The following is a 19,976-nucleotide window of genomic DNA, read 5'->3' on the forward strand; positions in this document are numbered from 1 at the left end:
AGGCTTTTCTACCAAGGGAAGATTGTGAATGTTCCCAGAGCACTGAATGACTTTCAATCACAATGCGGAGCAGTCTCTCTTACAAGATGTTACATATTGATTCACTTGGTTATAAATTCAAAAGTAGCCTGTGCTAAAATGTTCATAAGAGATGAAGCAATAGCATTCTGTTGTCCTCTGACACTCTCTTTCACAGGATCATACTTTTATCATAGTAATACATATGTGACATCTGGTTAGAGAAGAAGAAAGGGCAGAGAAAGATCAGTGTCTTCATGATAGCAGTTTTCGTTCATCATGTAAGATGATAATGGACTGAACTTAGCAGCTTATAATACAATTTTCATTTTATTTTAAACATATTTTGAATGATATAAAAATATTGATCACAGTGAGTTTTACCAATTGTTGTTGCTATAAAAATGAATGCAGAAACAATATTTTTAGTGGAAATAAATTATATAGTTATTCTTTAAAAAAAAAATCACAAGAGAAAAATCTTGGCTGTTTGGTCATTGGTAGAAAACCAGTCTTTACAAGAGGCCTTTTGCAGATGAGCTCCAGTCCGTTTCTGTAAAGTTATCCACATGGTTCAGGAAACACAGACTTTTGTCTTTGTTAGCACGGACCCACAAGGGTCTCTCTGTTCACAGACAGTTCTACTGTGGCAACAGTTTTCCATAATAGAAAATCGATGAACTGGAAAACAGTACAGTCTTAGCTCACATGTGGTCTTTTCCAATATGAAGGGACACAACGACACACTTCTTCACTATATGAAAATCCTGGCTCACAAGGCTTCTGGCGGTTCGTACATGGCCGTCTGTAACAGCTAGGAGAACAAACAAGAACACACTTATGTTAAAGATCAAGGCAGTGGATTCATTATGCCACCAAGGTATTTCAGTGTTTTTATATTTCAGACTAGAACAAAATTACTAATTTTATGATGCAATTGTTCATAGATTTATAAAAGTTTGTTTCTGCTTAGAATTACATTTCAGAGGAATGGAAAGGCCTTAAAATAAAAGTCTTGCTTGGTGATATAACAAATGGAAGGAAGGATGAGGTACTGTAACCATTAGCTCCTTTGAAGTGCTCTTTGCTTCATGGATGAAAGAAACATAAAACAGAAATTTTGAAAGTGAACATTGAAGGTCTGCTGACTTACTGTGATCACATAAGCATGGCTGAATTCGCATGAGTCTGGGACTTGTATGGGACCCAGACTTCCAGGCAATTAAACCAGCCATGTTGGCAGAACTGTGGTCCTCAGTGAGCAGCCCCACCCTCACTCTTGTGTCTCTACTTGGCAGCTGGCTGCATGATGGTGGCTAACTCTTCCTTTCCACCTGGGCTGCAGGTGAAACAGAGGCATTCTGGGGCAGGGAGGTAAGAGGGACAATCCCCTTCCTCCCATCCTAGACTTCCGGGTTCTAGTAGCAGAGAGAAGACAAATCACCAACTGGTCAATCTGTCCCCTGCCCCATTGCTCCAGTGAATTGAGACCTCATTTTTTGAAATAGAGTCTCGTTCTGTTGCCCAGGCTGGAATGCAGTGGTGCGATCTTGGCTTACTGCAACCTCCGCTTCCTGGGCTCAAGTCATTCTCGTGTCTCAGCCTCTTGAGTAGCTGGGATTACAGGTGTGTGCGGCCATGCCTGTCTAAGTTTCTGTATTTTTTGTAGAGCCAAGGTTTTGCCATGTTGGCTGGGCTGGTCTTGAACTCCTGGCCTCAAGTGATCTGCCCGCCTTGGCCTCCCAAAGTGCTAGGATTACAGGTGTGAGTCAACACGCCTGGTGAGAATTGGAGCTATTTTTGAAAAACTTTTTGGAGTATGAGCATGCCTAATGTGCGGGAATAGGTGTAAAGGGAAACGTGCAAGATGACCTGAGGTGGAAATCGAAAGTGTGCTACAAAAATCCCTACACAATTTGGTTTTGATATTTCATTTATTTGGCTCTAGAAAAGAAAGCATGTCTAGTTAATTTTCTTAAATTTTGCAAATGCGAATTCATAGTTGTGACTACTGGTATTCCTCTACTAAAAAGGGATATGATACTTAATGATCCATAAAAGCTGTTAATTAAGGCAATGAACCAAAGAATATATACTCTGCCCACTGCACTTTGTAATAAATATTAAGAGAGAATGAGGAGAACATAAATTTTCAAAATATGATATTTTCTCTTTTGCTCCAATTTATATCACAAAGTCTGGAATTACACACTTAGAAAAATGAACATAGGATGAGTTGCAGTAAACAGAAAGCCTTTTTGAAAGAATGTATACTATTAGGAGAAATGCAATGATAGAAATGTTGTCTGTGTTCATATAAGAATTCTGTAGAAAAGTATGACGGCTGGTTAGTCTGTATGCAGACATAGGAATTTCAGGTTTTTCAATGTATACTAAACTCACTCAAGAATTCAATATAAAACATAGTTTAATAAGGCTTAAAAAGATTGAGTGTCTGTATCCTTCTGAAAATACTAGCATATACATTTTTCAAATATCTTTTTGGTTATTACAGTAGGAATATGTAGGTAAAATTGGAATATAGTTCTTTCTCAAAATAAAATGATACTTACGATGTACTTTGCAGTATAAGGGAAGAGAAATATAATCAATGAGAAAGCTAGATTCACTAAAGCCTTTTTATGCAGTAGCTGAAATATTAGTTGAGGAAAATCATCAAAAACGTACATTACAATAAAGACACAAAACTCTTGAGAATAAAACGATGAACTTGTTATATACTGTGGAAAAACAATAATGAACATTAGTGAAGATAGTAGTAAATAAATGGAATACGAGCTTTTTTTGCTAAAAAAGAACATTATCTTCCCATACGTAAAGAGTGGATGTAAAAGAGTGAAAGTGATTAAGAACAAATGCTCTGAAAATTTAGTATACAACTAGCAAAGTACAATGTCACGTCATAGAAGAGGTGAGCTGGAAGAAAAAGGCCACGGAAAGGACAGGTTACCTAAAGACAAAATTCTCTGTTGGATTTGGCAACTGTGAGGCCAATGAAACTTTAAACAGAGGTTTAACATAGCACTGTAAGCCATAAACCAGGTTATAGTTGGTTGAATACATGGTAGATGAAAGAGGTGAAAACAAATGCCTCATTTTTGAGCAGCTCTGAAGAGGATAGAGCTGGGTTGCTAAAGTATGCCCAGCTTCACAGTAACAGGCTAATAAAATAGAAGAAATTTGGGAACTTTTATAGACTGAGGGGGGAAAAGTAGAGCTGAAGATGTTAAAGTTACAGAAGAAAGAAGGAATGGCATGAAGCAGTGTTGAAGGAATGTGGAGAAAATGTCAAATGCACAGGTCTGGCTTAAATAGTAGGATCACCTTATTCTCTGAGATTAAAGAGGAAGAGATTCAGGGATTAACACTGAATGTGCTTGAGTCCAGTAACTTCATTTTTTTTTTTTTTTCTTGGTGGAGAAGAGTGCAAAACCAAGTTTAAGAAATGAGGCTTGGGTACCTTTAACAATATATTCATTTATTTCTCTAATTCTATCAAATACTTAGCTTAAATCTTTTCATTTCCAGGTATAATTCTATAGTCAATGGTACTATCCTATCCTTTGTTTGTAAGTTTTGCATAAAAATTGTCTGCATTTAGAACAGTTGTCCTAAATTATGTCTGAAAGCATTATACTTTTTGGTGGGGGTAGAGTGGATTGCCTGGATGTATTTTGAAAACATCCCACAGGAGCCACTAGTCTAGAGTATATTCGGAACTTGGATTTAGTTTTGATCCTCAAGGCTCCCATCTTGCTTTTTTTGGAAGCAAATTCAGTCTCATGCATTGGTTAAAAAAAAATAAGATTTGGTTAAAAAAAATAAGATTTTATCTTTCAGAACTTATTGGCCTCATTCTAACAAGCAATTGCTACTTTGGTTAAGAAAACTGCTTTTAGTTTAGAACATATTTCTAGTAAGAGAAATTAAAACTCTTCATGAGGATCTCTTACCTGCATGTTTGGTGTTGGAACTTCTTTCCTTTTAACAAGCATTTCTGTGGACTTTCTGTACATTCACAGGCACATTTTCCAGGATTTAGGGGTAGATTTCTGGGGCAGGTTCTTTTACATACACACTGGCACGTGTTGTCATCAAATTCTCGGTTGGCCCCACATTGGCTGGGGAAGAGTTTGTTTTTACAGACACACTGGCATGAGTTTCTGTCTAGTTCTTTGTGGGGTCCACAGCTGGCAGGCCGAAGCCCCGCTCTGCAGACACACTGACAGGTCTCTTCATCCAGTTCCTTGTTTGGTCCACAGATGTCATGGAATCCATCTGTTGAGTCTAGACAAACAGTCAGAGCATCTTTACTATACCTTACTTGGTTCTGGGTGTGGCATGAAACAAAAGCTTCTAAAAGCATCTTCCTTTGTATGTTTTCCCTCAAAGGATTGTGTACAAACATGAGTATGTTCCTTTACAAAGGAGTTCAAAATAATACCAATGCGAAGTAGAAAATGTACTATTCTTTAGTCACTTATTTCAAAGAATGATGAATATTGTACATGTGGTTTTAATAGTAGAATATGTTAATCACAATATAGACCCTTGGCATTTGGTCTTTAAAATATCATTCTGCTTACCATCTCCAGCATCCGAGGAAAACATAAAATCTTCCCGAGCCAGGCATCTGCAGATGTGATTATTCCACAGGTAATTGGTGGGGCAAGTCCTGTTTGCCACCTGGCACCTTTGGAAGAAACAGGTGAGGTTTAGCAATGGTGTGACTGGTACCTAGAAGGGACCATCTCTGCTCACATATGTATCAAAATAATGCTTATAAAAAAGCTTTAAAAACATAAGAATTATGAAATAAAATGTGAATGTTTTCTTCCAAACTATCTCTACCTACAACTGCTATCAAATTCCAACCCCAGAGGTGATCACTATTTGTGGTATGGTCATATAGGACACCAGATTTTATCTTTTTAAGGCATACATGTGGATTTGTATAATCATATAGAGTTTTAGCTTGTGAAATATATAAGGTAAGACCTTTTACTTTGAAATTTCTTTTTTCCATTATACAATATCTCATGGACAATTTTGTAAGTCATTGAATAGAGTTCTGCTCCATTATTTTTGGTGGCTATGCAATATTCCATACAAACGATGTATCATTATTTATTTTATTTATCTCTTAGGTAACTATCTACATCATTTCCAATTTTGGCTTTTCCAAGCAATGCTGGATGAAACATCTATGTAAAATGTATCTTTACTGACTTATTTCTGAATCACAGATCCCCATGTTGTAAAGGCTCCAGTAATGCAAAATTTCCACTCTGTACTCCACCAAAAAGTTATCAAAGATATTTTGTTTTGTTGTTGTTCTAGCTCTTTACTTCCTTCCTTGCCTCCCTCCTTTCTTCATTTGCTTCCCCTCCTTTCCCCTTCCTCCTTCCTTCCTTCCTTCTTTTAGTAAAAATTATCAACCTACAGGCTTCAATCAAGTACACCAATTGCTCCTTTGATGGTCCAATGGCCCCACTGTTGCTACCTGAGACCCCTCTCTGTTGGTGCCCACGTGATGTGAGCCCTCTCTGGGGTGAACATATATCACAAGCTCAGCTTGCTCATTTTCTCCTCCACACCTGGAATCATCCATTTCTTCAGAAGCCCTAATTCTTTTTGTTGGAAAACAGTGTTTTAGAGGCTATCATTTGAAATCACATCACATTACTACTAGATCTTTTCAGGGGGCAGAGCTAGAAAAATGCATGTATATCCTATAGAATGTTTTCCTAGTTAATGTTTACCCAGTAGAAGGATTTTTGGTTTTAAATATCCTAATTTACAGAATACATACCAACTTCTCACTACCTCATTTTTTCATCTAATGTTGGTGTAGACATCAAATGGAAGTATTTATTTACGTCTTTCACACTCTATAATATTGTAAACAACTTTATGTGCTGGAAGAATGTTGAGTTACATTCCAAACTGATTTTAGAACAGAGTAAGAATCCTATGTAGCCATCTTAACATGTGCATTGAGTATAAACAAACAGGCCATTTGCTAAGAAAGTTTTGCAGTCATACTCAGTGTGACAATACATCTTTCTTTTAATAATAGCCTGATAACTCTTACAGCATCACATGAAGGAATTTTTCAATAGAAAAACAAGCAAACCTGCATTTTGCAACCAAAATGCAGCTTCAATATCCTCCTTCAGCTTGAACATCATTTCTGAAGATTGACCAAAGCTTTCCTGTCCAGCAGTCACTACAGCATCTACTAGACATAGGGAAGGTCTCTTCATTCCTCTTAATATGACAGTTTGTCTAAGATTGCCCGCTTGTCCTCCATCCACCCATCACCTTCTGCAAACAGCAATGACTGATTTGACCCTTCTTTGTCCCTTCTTGAGTTTCTTCAAGAGTCATGTCTCCTTTAGCATGGTGAAAAACAGTGTATTATGGGTCTTTTATTTAAATTTTGACTTTTAACTTTTTGATTGCTGTGTTACTTGCTATGCTATGCCATAAAGTAACAATTTCTCGTACAGCACACACACAGTCCATGTAACTAGATACAAAGCAACTGTATATTAGTAACAGCAATAATTGCTGGATGATTAGGAAACAATATACAATTTAGATTTTATCAAGATAGTTTGTCACTTTTCTACAGGCGTTATTAGGTATCAATTATTCTACAAGAAATAGCTATGTTTTGGTTTACCTTCCACTCACTATAATTGTTACCATTTAGAACAACAGAAACGTGCTCTCAATATCTATTTTTGGGAATAGATTACTGATCTCAAGCAAGAGATTCTTGTGTATATTTTTAGAGAAAACATTTCATACTGTTGCCTCCAAATCCAATTAACATTACTGGATTTTAATGTACTACCTTGACTTCATACTAATAACTTCCATGAAAACCTTGGCTTCTAACCGTCTTCATATAAACTGTCATTTGTTTTATCCTGAATATATTATGTACTTTTGTGCTTTTACTTTTGAAAATGTCAAACATGGATGTAATTATAAGAGTTAAGACTATGAGAAAAATATACAGTCAGAGAAGTTCTGTATCATCAGCAAGTTTCCTTTTTTAGCTTTTTGGTTTATATTTTCAGGGTATCTTCTTGCCAAAAAATTGTATATATGTTTTTTCTCATTTTGTTACACAGATGACAGCATCCCTTACACACTATTGTAAACCTTGTTTTTTCACTTACCAATATTTCCTGGAGAACATTGTACCTTCCTACTAATTTTAGGGAATTTCAAGGGCAAGTCTCTACTCATTGCACATTTTTGTCAATATTTTCTTGGTTAATCATGAACATATATTGTGCTAGATAAAATGCAGACAGTCAGTACTTATCAATGGTCCAAAACAGTATCATTGTTTTTAAAATTTATATCCTCTTGATTGTTAGTGTCCTTCCATCAAATAAGTTACAACTTATGTTAAGTTCTATAATAGCAATGCAATTATTCCTGGCTGCATAAAACTCACAATCTTCTTCTATAAATGATGGCACAACCATTTTGGTCACGTTGCTTCAATGTTGATTGATATAGGGTTTAAGTAACACACTGCCATGTTGGCATCAAGTGGTCATTATACCGTGTTGGTAGGAAGACATCTTTCACTTTACCAACATGTGATTTATACTGCCACTACCTAAACCAGTGCTATTCCAACTGCTGTTTGCAACCCATTAATGAATCATGAAATCAATGACATGGGCTCAGAAATGCATTTTAAAATGTAACAGAATGATATATAATAAAAATGATAAAATACAAACCAATAGAATGCATGTGATACAGACTGGTTCCTAAAGAAAGCACCCTGCTTCAAACGTGAGGAGCAAGTTCTTGGCATTTAAAATTTCTCATGTAAAAATGGGGGGGGGGTCAAAAGTTTCAAAATATTGTTATTTTAGAATGAAAGGAAATGTGGTTATGATGGACAGAAGGTTTAGTAAAATTTGGTTATCTCCTTTACATTTTAATCTCCAAAGCATTTCTCCTTACTGAAGTTTCTCTTCTAGTTCTGAATATTAAAGTGTTTAATACTTTAAATTCAATTTAAAGTGCATAAATGCTTTAAAGGTTTATAGTTATGTTTTTTTGTATAGTGTATTTATAAAAGACATTGATTCAAAGACATTTTGTCCGCAAAGCAGGGAATTGCACAATTATTTGCAAGGTATATCTACGTTGAGAATCATGTGAATAAACTAACTTTCCTATCCCCCGACTGACCCCACCACACTCACACAGACACAACCACAATCCTGCCTATAACATGTATGAAGGATAAAGATGCTTTTTACCAGACTTGTTTCATTAATTATTTTCACAGCTTCACTTGACTTTGGTTTGGCAACTATTGCTTTTTGCTGGTTAAAATCAGATGACAAAAATATGAGTATATGCGTTTTTCAAACTAAAGAACAATTAACGTTAAAGAAAATCTTATTTGCGTTTATCTCTCCTTGGAAATATTAACAGATAAATGTGTTCCAAATATGTTCTGCTACATTATATTCTAAATGTTGGTTAATAATTACTAGCTCTTATGCTTTGAACATCATAGCAGGCTATTTTGTGCATGCTATTTTTGTGATTCTTTCATATTCCACACTTTTTGGCACTGAGGTTTTCCTACACTTGGAGATTTCTTGACTCCTCAAATTCACATTTAAGGAACTAAAACATGCTATCACCTTTTGTTTGGCCTTAGTCAGAACTGAGCTGAAATGTTATTCTTTGTCAAAGAGCTATAATCTGCTATAATCTTTGACATACACACACACACACACACACACACACAATCATGCATTTTTCCAGCTTTATTGAAGTATGATTGATAAATATTGTACATATATAAGTTATACAAAGTGATGTTTTGGTATATATGTATACACTGTGAAATGATTACCATGATCAAGCTAATTAACATACCCATACCTCAGAGAGTTACTGTGTGTGTCGGGGGGTGGGAGGGTGTCGTGAGTATACTATTGAGTAACTATGCTGTACTATACGTTAGGTCTCCAGAGCATATTCACCTTGTAACTGCAAGTTGTCACCCTCTAACATTTCCCCATGTCCCCCACCCCCAAGATGCTGGTGACCACTCTTCTATTATGTATCTATGAATTCTACTTTCCTAGATTCCATATATAAGGGAGATCAGCAATATGCATCTTTCTATGTCTGGCTTATTTTACTCAGCATAATTTCCTCCAGGTTATCTCATGTTGTTGCAAATGGCAGGATCTTTGTAATATATTTCTAACTGAGAAAAATTAACTGCACCTTGATTTATGTTAAACTACTTATCGATTTACTTTCCCAGATCTCTCTTAAAATACTTCACAGATCATTCAAAATGAGTAACACTAATTTAATGTGAATTCAACTGTAACACATGAGGACTTTTTTGAAAAGCAAATTATTTCTATAGATATGAACTGCATTATTAATCAAGTACTCTCTTTGGAAGCTCTTTTAATAAGGTTTTTCACAACAATACAGCAAATGAAAATTTGGCTTACTATGTGGCACCTATGGTTCCATAGCTGTGTCCCTCAAATAGCCTTCCTACCCCTAGTCTTGTTCAATGGGAAGTGTGAGCCACTAGCATTAGTGAAACCCATGTTTCAAGGCAGGTACCATGAGCTCTCATATACTCCTTCAGAACATCTTCATGTTATTCAGTGGGTTATCAAACAGGATGTTCTGTACTTTATTAAAGAAACAAATAGGCCATGCACGGTGGCTCACTCCTGTAATCCCTGCACTTTGGGGGTCTGAGGCAGGTGGATCATGAGGTCAGGAGATCGAGACCATCCTGGCTAACACGGTGAAACCCCGTCTCTACTAGAAATACAAAAAATTAGCCTGGCATGGTGGCATGTGCCTGTAGTCCCAGCTACTTGGGAGGCTGAGGCAGGAGAATGGCGTGAACCTGGGAGGTAGAGCTTGCAGTGAGCTGAGATCACACCACTGCACTCCAGCCTGAGTGACAGAGCAAGATTCCGACTCAAAAAAAAAAAAAAAAAAGAAAAAGAAACAAGCGAAATCTGACTATATTAACAATCTTGATAAATAGCAAAATAGGGTTTTGGTTTTCAAATGCCAACTGCTGATGTTATCTGAACTTGAAACCTGTAATTATATTAGGAAGAATATAGATACAGACCCTTCTTGCCCAAGCTTTCTGTCTGAATAGCAGCTGGAAGAGCAACTATATTCTTTCATTGTCAGAGCTACAGAACACTGGCTAAAAATGCTTCAACAATTTTGTACCAAATGTCTTTGAACTGTCGTGTTCATCTTGAGTTTGTTATGCCTGACGCTTGTATACACTTGACTATGTACACAGAGACTGATTGCTTATACTTTGGAAACAGCAGTTAATAGTGAATGGAAAGTAGTTAAGTAAAAGTGGCCTTTATATTCAACATTATTAAGTAAATTCTTCAGTATTACAGGTAGAAATCAGAAATACATACATTTTAGGTTTCATATAAATTGTTAAAAAGGCACAGGCTTATTAGTATGTATTGAAGAACACATAGACTTATCTTCTGTTCTATTGATTTTTATTGATTCCGCATGAACTTGTGTTTGTGTCTGTTGTGCTACTGTTTGGTCGTGTTCCATTAGTCTACTGACAGGGAGAACAGTGGACAGAGCTGGGGTTTGTTCAGACATTAAAGAAAAAGATGGTGAGTAGGATGAATCAATGAAAACTTACAGTTGTAACAATTTTGCCAGTCTTAATATTTGAAAGGCTAATACAATCATTGCATTAATTTAAAACGTGGGTTTAGGCTGGGCATGCTGGCTTATGCCTGTAATCCCAGCAGTTTGGGAGGTCGAGATGGGCAGATCACCTGAGGTCAGGAGTTTGACACAAGCCTGGCCAATATGGCGAAACCCCATCTCTACTAAAAATATACAAATTAGCCGGGTGTGGTGGCACGTGCCTGTAATCCCAGTTACTCAGGAGGCTGAGGCAGGAGAATCGCTGGAACCCGAGAGGCAGAGGATGCAGTGAGCTGAGATCACATCACTGCATTCTAGCCTGGGCAACAGCATGAGACTCTCAAAAAAAAAAAATCGTGTTTATATGTTTAATTTTTTCCTTTTTGTCTGAGTATAAATTAAGCAGTAATCTGCCACATACAAAAGTTCACCTAATCTAAGACTGACTTGGATATAAAACATGTCACATTGTGTGGTTACCAACTGGCTAAGTACAGGATTTAATTGAGTTGGAAAGCCACCAGAACTGGGAATGGGGACACAGGGAGAGTAGGATAAGTATGGAAGTTTGTGATTTTCTGCTCTATTATTTTTTATATTTTCTTGGATATACAAGCTTGAGAGAAGTATTGGCAGGTTGAAACAATGGAAATTCCATGGTAACTGGATTTATCAGCTTGTCATGTAATTCAAGGATAAGCAACCAGGAATTAAGAAAAAACGTCCTTCAACAACAGCCTCTGGTCTTATTACCTTGTAACAGCCACACGTCATTAACAGAAAAACAAAAACAAAACAATGATGACAATAAAAACATGTTATGAGGGTATAAGAGTTGATATGACATCAAAGTGGCTGGTTGATGCCAGGAATACAGGGGAGGGAGAAATGAACAGGTGGAACACGGAGACTTTTAGGGCAGTAAAAGTATTCTTCATGATACTGTAACGATAGACACATGTCATTTATACATTTGTCAAAATCCACAGAACTTACACCCAAAAAAGAGGGAACCCTAACGTAAGCTATGGATTTTAGTTAACAATAACATGCCCGTGCTGGTTCCTCAACTGTAACAAATGCACCATGCTAGCGCAAGATGTTAAAAATAGAGGAAATTCGTGGAAGAGGATAAGATGTTATACGAAAAATCTCTATACTTTCTGCTTTTTCTGTAAACCAAAATGGTTAAAAAACGTCTATTAAATTTTAGAAAACAACTGGTAAATCTGGTCTAATATGATATTTATTAACAAAAATTGTCCATGTGTTTGGTTGAATGTAACTTTAAACTTTATGACAATCTTTGATCTAATAGCACCCAATTCTAGGCAAATCACTGCCATAATCTCAGTGCAGAGATATATTGATGCAATCTCCTCAGCTGTATATATTTTGCTGTTATTTCTCACAATCTATCAGCAAGTCATAGGAATGCGATGCTTTCAATTATTGTATTTTAGAAGGTAGAAACAAAACTGTACAAAGGCAGGCAAACTATATATCAAAGTTACCTTCCCTTTAGAAAAACAGTAATGCTCACAGCCTGGAATCTCTTTCCTGAGTTCCACTGGTAAATCCATTCATATCAACAGGTGATCCTTTGAAGTGTGAGACAAGGTTTACATAATGAGCTTTGTAGGAAAGAGGATGAACAGACATATGACTTATGATTTCAAAAATAACTGCATATGGACATAAAGATTTTGAACTGGCAAAGAGGATAATTTTAGGGCTGACTAAAGATGCATATTTTAAAATGTTGAAAAACGGTAGTTTCTGATAATTTAGTACAAGACTGTGGTCCAATTAACTGGAAGCTGAGCTATCTCTCCATTTCTGCTCTGATAGTTATTAAATTAATGTTATTATGCTATTTTGCTTCATTCTCTTTTGGTGAAGCGATGATGTATAACCTTCAAATTGAAAAGGAAAGAGTGAAGCATTATGGCTAAAAGTAAAACTCATGGATATTTAAATATCTAGGCATTTGGACTGAGGATCTGTTAAAGATTAATAGACCAAAGACACTGAGACCTCAAGTTCCAAATCAAAGGTTTCCTTGGCTATAAATCTACTCTATTCCTTGGAAATAAGATGTATTCTCATAAGAATAAAATCTTCTTAAACAAACCCTAGTAAGTGTAACTTCTTGCAAGCAAGTAACTTTTACTGAGTAAACAATGTCAACATCTTAATAAAAGAAATAAAAGGCAGCAAATAAATAAATAGGCAAATTAGCCTTCAGGCTAGGTTTATTCATTTTTTTCTCATCTTTTTCCATCCTTTTTCTCTTTTCCACCATAATGTGACTGTCTTCCAAATTGCAATAATACCTATCTTCTGTATTTATTATCCATTAAAAATAATTCAAGATTTCTTGGCTATGCTGAACATTTGTCTTGTCATTCATTCCTCTACCCAGAAACAACCTCTGCTCCCCTAATACCTCTACAGAATAGGTGACATTCCCTAGGCTGGTGCTCAAAGCTTTAGAATCACAGCATTGTCTTTTCATTTAATATCCAATTGCTTTCACAGCTCAAGATCCAAATTAATCTGGTTTATTAACTGTCCTCAGAACGTGTTATTTTCTTACATCTTTAGGAACATTGTCCATGCTAACCAAGTAACTAATAAATTTAGCACTATTAACTTCAAGGTCCTTGTCTATTTGACTCCACTCTCTCCTCTTTGATTGTACTCTTGCTAATCTGTAGTGTGTGTTGACTTCCCTATAGTACATTGTCACAGAATAAAAAAAAAAAACATAAAAACTTGTGTTTATTTATTTAATGGAATGCTATATAGTTATTAAATGAGTAAACCGGGTCTATAGATAGCAATATGACTGTATCTGTAAAACATAATCTCAAGAGAAAAAAAGCAATGCCAACATTTTAACTTAAAATACAAAACACTCAAAGCTGCACTGTATAATATCTCCTGGTATGTTAATACATCCAGTGCCATAAAAATAGAGAAGAGTGAGAATAATACAATGTTCGAGTGGTGGTTACTTCTGGGAATAAAGAGTGAAGAATGATGACTGGGGATTTGGGTTGTATCTTTAGTAAATATGACAAGATAGTTGTTACATTTCAAATTTTGGTAGAAGGGCACTTTTTTGTTTTGTTTTTGTTTTGCCCTTGGTATTTGATATTTTTTAATTTATAGAAGCCAATCATAAAGAAAATGTGGTATACATATACAATGGAGTACTATTTAGCCATAAAAAGAATGTAGTCTTGCTATTTGCATCAACATGGATGGAACTGGAGGCTATTATGTTAAGTGAAATAAGCTGGGCACAGAAAGACACATATCTCATGTTCTCACTCATTTATGAGAGCCAAAAGGTGAATCTCACAGATGTAAAGAGTAGAATGATGGTTACCAGAGGCTGGGAAGGGTGGGTCAGTTGTGGGGGGAATGAAGAGAGGTTGGTAACGCATACCAAAGTACAGTTACATAGAAGAAACAAGTTCTAGTATTCCATAGCACAGCAGGGTAACAATGGTTAATACATTTTATTATATATTTCAAAATAGCTAGAAGATTTAAAATGTTTACAACACAAAGAAATGATAAATGTTTGAGGTGCTGGATATCCAAAATATCCTGATCTAACCATCACACATTATATGTATGTATCAAAATATCACATATACCCCATAAATATGTATAATTATGTATCAATTAAAAACAATAAAAATGCAGTAATAACCATAACTCAAAAGAAATGGATTGTATTCCAACAAATTTAGTTCGAATCTCTGCTTTGCAACTTTTTTAGTTGTGTGACATTGGGGAAATCTACTTACCCTTTCTGATTTAGTTTCTCATGTGTAAATGCGAATTTCTTTCACTCTCTTGCTTTCTCTCCCCCTTTCTCAAAACACATTCTCCCTCTCTGTGCCCAGATTATGGTAAGTTATTAGTAAATAAACATCTACATTTCATGCTGTTCAGCTAATAGAGTAAGTCCCAGTCATTCTTGAACCTTTCTAATATTTGGCACTTCTTACCAGTTCTTCCTTCCTTGAACTCATGTCTCTACTGGCTTTTGTGGTCTCTCTCTCTCTCTGTTGTTATTCTGATTGTTCTGATTGCTTCTTCTCAGTCTCCTGTACAGATTGTTTCTCCAGATTATTGTGTCTGCTCTACCAATTACTGTTTCTTAAATATTGATTTCCCCACAGTTTCATCTGTGGTTCCTCTTGTCTTCTTACTTCCTATATTTCTTTTGGTTGAAGTCATCTCTTCCAATTGCTCTAGCACTTTGATGTCTTACAAATATTACAAGCACTCAAGCTAATGTGTAAAAACTCCGTTCTCCTTAGTTCCTCCTATGAACAGGTGCTCCTTGTCTTTTGAATGTCATCCATACAGTTTCATCCTCAACTTCTCCCTCTTTACCATTCCCCATATGCGGTTCCCAAGTCATATGCGTTCCTATATGTCTAATGTCTTTTCCACCTCTTTTCTTTCCATCCCCATATCCACTGCCATGGCCACCATCTTTATTATTTCTCTCTTTGATTATTTCAAAAGATTACTCCTGAATTTTTCCACCTCCCGTTTTGCTTCCTCTAATCCACATACTCCCTTGCCACCAGGCTGTTCTTTCTATAATACAAAACTGCAGATACCACATCTCTGCATATATATTTTTAGTGGTTCTCAAGAGACTTTAAGAAAGAGCCCATCCTAGGCTGTCATATGTGATTCTGTTGACCTCTCCAGACTCATGTATACCCTCTCTTCTGTAGCCATGTCTCCAGGACGCTTCCTCATCGCACTTATTTCACTGTTTTCAGTCGTATGTTTACATGCCTGGCTCCAGAATGGAATTTCTTCCAGAGTAACAATTCTATGTATCTTTCTATCTCTATGGTCTAGCACCTTATTAGTACCCAGCAGAAACACAAATGCTATTTGTTGAATGAGTGAATGAAGTACAGCATAGTGTTTTAGACACTTATTATATTAGAAATAATACGTTTGTTTGTACTCTGGTGCATGAATTCTTTTAGCTAAAGGATTGTATTATTCATTTTAAGAGTACCCCACATTTCCTAGTACAGTGTTATGGAGTCAGAGACCTGGCATAAATGTCTCATGAATGAATAAATAAACACTACTACCAAGCAGGAAAATCTAGGGGATCACTGCTTAATCACAAATGGCTCCCTCCATGAAAAGACAGTCTCTACTCAAGGGCCCATGGAAATACATGGAGTTCAATTTGAAGAAAATATGAGAGGAAATAATTGGAAAAAATAATCTGTGAGAACATCAATATGAAAATTGGTATCTAACTGTGTCTGCTAGAGAGAATTGCTACTTCCTCTGGCTTTTATGATACTTTCTGATATTGAGACTTGAAAGTTTTTCTGTAAATACTAGAAATGCTGGAAGATATGGGGGGGAACACATGGGTGTCAGAAATAAAATGATTTTAATTTTTATCTTTTCTTGGCAGTTTTCTGGCTGCTTAGCATTGTACACATTAACATTTCTAAGACTCAATTTCTGAATTTGTAGGATGTTAGTAAAAATAGCAGCAATCGTTTATTGAATGCTTATTATGTTTTAGGCTGTGCTAATATTTAACATGGATTGCTGGTTATAAAAATCACAACATCCTTGAGTTAGGAGTTATTAGTATTACATTATGCTATTATACAATATCAGATTAATATATAATATGGTATAATGTTATTGAACAGATTGATTTCAGTGAAGATTAGCTTATAAATATTATACTGTATGATGTTATACATAACATTCTTATGTGCTCTTTTGTAGATAAAAAAAATGTGTCACAACAAAGTTTAGAGAACCTACTCAAACTCAAAGAGAAATCAGAGAATACATTCTCAAAACTGGAAGCCACCTACAGCATCCATACCCTTCAGCCCTGTACTATGTGATGTGTATCAAGAATGGAGCCACCAGCAGTATTTGTATGAGCATGAAGCAATGTGTGGCAGAGGCTTGGTGCTTTGTAATATTTAGTAAAATAAAACAATAATAATGTAACTATAATATTTGTTGTTCTTACTTGACTCTACGTGCTCTAAGTTCAGAGCCAGCCAAGTGCATCTTTTTCTTCTCTAACAGGATCTAGAAGTGTTCCTTATCTTAGTGAATCAACGTACAGCTTATGGATGACTCTGGGAAATCTCTCTCCCTAATGAATAAAAGATTTGACTTAACATGTTATTGTAAAAGTTTTAAAAAAATTACTATTTTGGCCAGGCGTGGGGGCTCACGCCTGTAATCCCAGCACTTTGGGAGGCCGAGGCGGGTGGATCATGAGGTCAGAAGTTCAAGACCAGCCTGGTCAGAATGGTGAAACCCCATCTCTACTAAAAATACAAAAGTTATCCAGGCATGGTGGCGGGCAAGTGTAATCACAGCTACTTGGGAGGGTGAGGCAGAGAATTGCTTGAACCCAGAAGGCAGAGGTTGCAGTGAGCCGAGATCGCGCCATTGTGCTTCAGCCTGGTTGACAAAGCGAGACTCCAACTCAAAAAAAAAAAAAGAGAAATCTACTATTTTAAACCTAAACTACTTTAAAAATTATGCTTAATAAGGTATTTTTTTTCTAGGCTTTTCAACAATCAATTTTATTGGGGAGTAATTTGCATATAATAAAATGCTAGTTTGAATTTATCATCTTTTCATAAGCTTATGTATCCACATTAACTACTGTTACAATCAAAATATAGAATATTTCCAACACCTCACAATGTTTCTTTTGCCCCTTCCTAGTCAATCCCAATCCACATCCTCAAACACAAAACACACACTGAATTGTGTTCTCTCACTCTAGAGTACATTTGCCTTTTTTAAGGGCTTCATGTAAATCAAATCATACAGCATGTACTCTTTTAGCCTAGCTTACTTCACTCAACTTAATGTCTCTGAGATCATTTTATGTTCATTCTTTTTACATTGCTCAGCAATGTTCCACTGTATGCATATACTAAAATGTGTTAATCCACTCATCTTTCATGGGCATTTGAGTTGTTTCCAGTTATTGACTAATAAAGAACATTTGTATACAAGTTATTGTGTATAAACATGTACCTGTTAAATTCACAAGAAACTGTCAACTGTTTTGCAAAATGATTGAACAATTTTAATGCCCATTGATGACATATGAGTTTTGGTTGCACCACATTCTAACACTTGTTTTTGTCAGTGTTTTTAATTTTAGTCACTGTGGTGGTGACTGTTCCTCTTAAATCTTAACTAATGTTAGAATTTCATAACATAGTTACATGTCCATCATATATATATTATCACTAGTGTAGTTTTTATTAAATTGTGGGCCATAATTCATAATGGGTTGAGACCAATATTTTCATGAAGAAAAACAGAAAAGAAAAAACATTTGGGTATATCACATGTAATATGGCAAATATTCATAAAGGGAGTAAAATCATCCCTAAGGGGGTAAAAATTGGGTATGAGGCCGGGGTGGGGCTGAAATCTTAGTATCTCAATGATTTTTGTCTTTCCAAAACCCAAAAAAATAATATTCCTTAATACTTAAATTCTCTTCGATTTTCTTGGCCATTAAACGAACAGCATTGGCAATGGAACATACCCCAAGTGTTTGCAATATATGAGCTATGAAATGATGGTGACTAGATGGCTGTGACTGGAGGATTTTCTCTTCACTGACTGAGTGATTTCAAAGTCATTTACTAAGTGGTACCTATGTGGGCCTATTGGCTGCCATTGGTTGTCCTGTGGATACTGCTTATGCTTGGTCCTTGGTGTTTTCGTGTGTGACTGGAGCTTTGAGAATTAAATAATAATAATTTATATCTTATTATTAATTCTACAAATGTTAGTCATACCATTACATGTCAAATGATGTAAAGAAAAAGTTGGCAATATCTAAATTAATATTCATCAGCTATATAAGTTAAAAGTTGTTTTCTCGTACTGAGCAAAGTTAATAGTTAAGCTCTCCGAACATTTTTAAAGAAGTTATTTAAAAAAGTATTTTACTTTTGCTGGAAAAATAGTGATTTTGAATGATTTTATAAATTATTATATCTGCATTATATGTTCATATCAATTGCTACTTTGCATATGTAATTTGAAATATTACAATTTATATAAGTAAATAGATTACCTTAAGTTTCTTGGCAATTACTATTATAAATTTATGTTAGCTGTTAAGAGATTAAAAATTTTTAATTTAAATGTTAACTTAAACATTTTATTTTGTCTTTTAACCCTACATTGAATAGAAAAGTAAACTTCATACTTCCTTTTTATATATAAAGCACAGATATACATATAGTGTAAAGAGGGACAGAGTATATTTGTGATATTAAAATTTTATGGGGAAAGTGATTAGGAAAAAAATGTTTATAAAAGGATCCTTGGGGTTGTGATAATGAGAAAGCTTGAGCAGCACTATAATTAAGGACAATACTTTTAAATGATAATTTGTTTTAGTTTTATGCTTACACATAACTAATTACATGTGAAGTTATCTAGCTATCTAATTTAAAACTCTCTAATATTGACATATATATATATATATATACACAGACACACACTATGTGTGTGTATATCACACATCCTGGTTTGGAATATAAAATGTATTTCTTACTGTAAATAGTGGTTTTAAAAATACTGGAAAACACATGGATGAGGAAATGAATCAGACTTGGATATTAATGGTAATAATAAATCTGCCCTTTAATGACTACCTTCTGGATACCAGACACTCTGCTAAGCATTGCATAAGCATTCAGTACTTCATTCAATCCTCTTTACATCTTTACAGTTTATGTATAAGTAAACTGAGTTTCAGAGCCATAAAACACCTAGCCGATCATAAAGAATGAATTAGTGGCAAATCTGAATTCAGAATCAGATATGGCTTACTCTAAGACTCAGGCTTTTTTTGCTGTAGCTTCCTGTCTCTTCTTGACCTCAACTAGTGTATAGGATAGTTGTTATATGAATAAGTAATCATGGCAAATGCTATAAAATTCATATAATTTCATTATATGAATAATGAAAACATGGCAAATGCTATAAAATGCATCCAGGAAATAAGTTATTTTATTTAACAAGCATTTATGTACATTGTTTAGCCAACAGCTTTGGAGTGTGATTTCCTCTTTCATCTGTAAAATCAGGCAAATGCTGCT

At 35.4% G+C, this 19,976-nt stretch overlaps 1 protein-coding gene across 2 annotated transcripts in view; it reads right to left on the reverse strand.

Moving 5' to 3' along the window:
- Nucleotides 1–325: 325 nt before the first annotated feature.
- VEGFC (vascular endothelial growth factor C) overlaps nt 326–19,976 on the reverse strand; it is a 120,336-nt gene continuing 100,685 nt past the window's right edge. The window contains exons 5-7 of one of the 2 annotated variants that reach the window (XM_025386743.1): nt 4,626–4,732; nt 3,997–4,326; nt 326–832 (exon numbers count right to left, since the gene is read on the reverse strand). In XM_025386743.1, coding sequence (XP_025242528.1) covers nt 723–832; nt 3,997–4,326; nt 4,626–4,732 — 547 coding nt within the window. In that variant the 3' untranslated portion in view covers nt 326–722. Of the gene's footprint in view, nt 833–3,992; nt 4,327–4,625; nt 4,733–19,976 lie in introns of both variants that reach the window. The other variant, XM_025386742.1, reaches the window with a different exon arrangement.

The sequence above is a fragment of the Theropithecus gelada genome, chromosome 5 (assembly GCF_003255815.1).
Source record: "Theropithecus gelada isolate Dixy chromosome 5, Tgel_1.0, whole genome shotgun sequence".
NCBI lineage: Eukaryota > Metazoa > Chordata > Mammalia > Primates > Cercopithecidae > Theropithecus > Theropithecus gelada.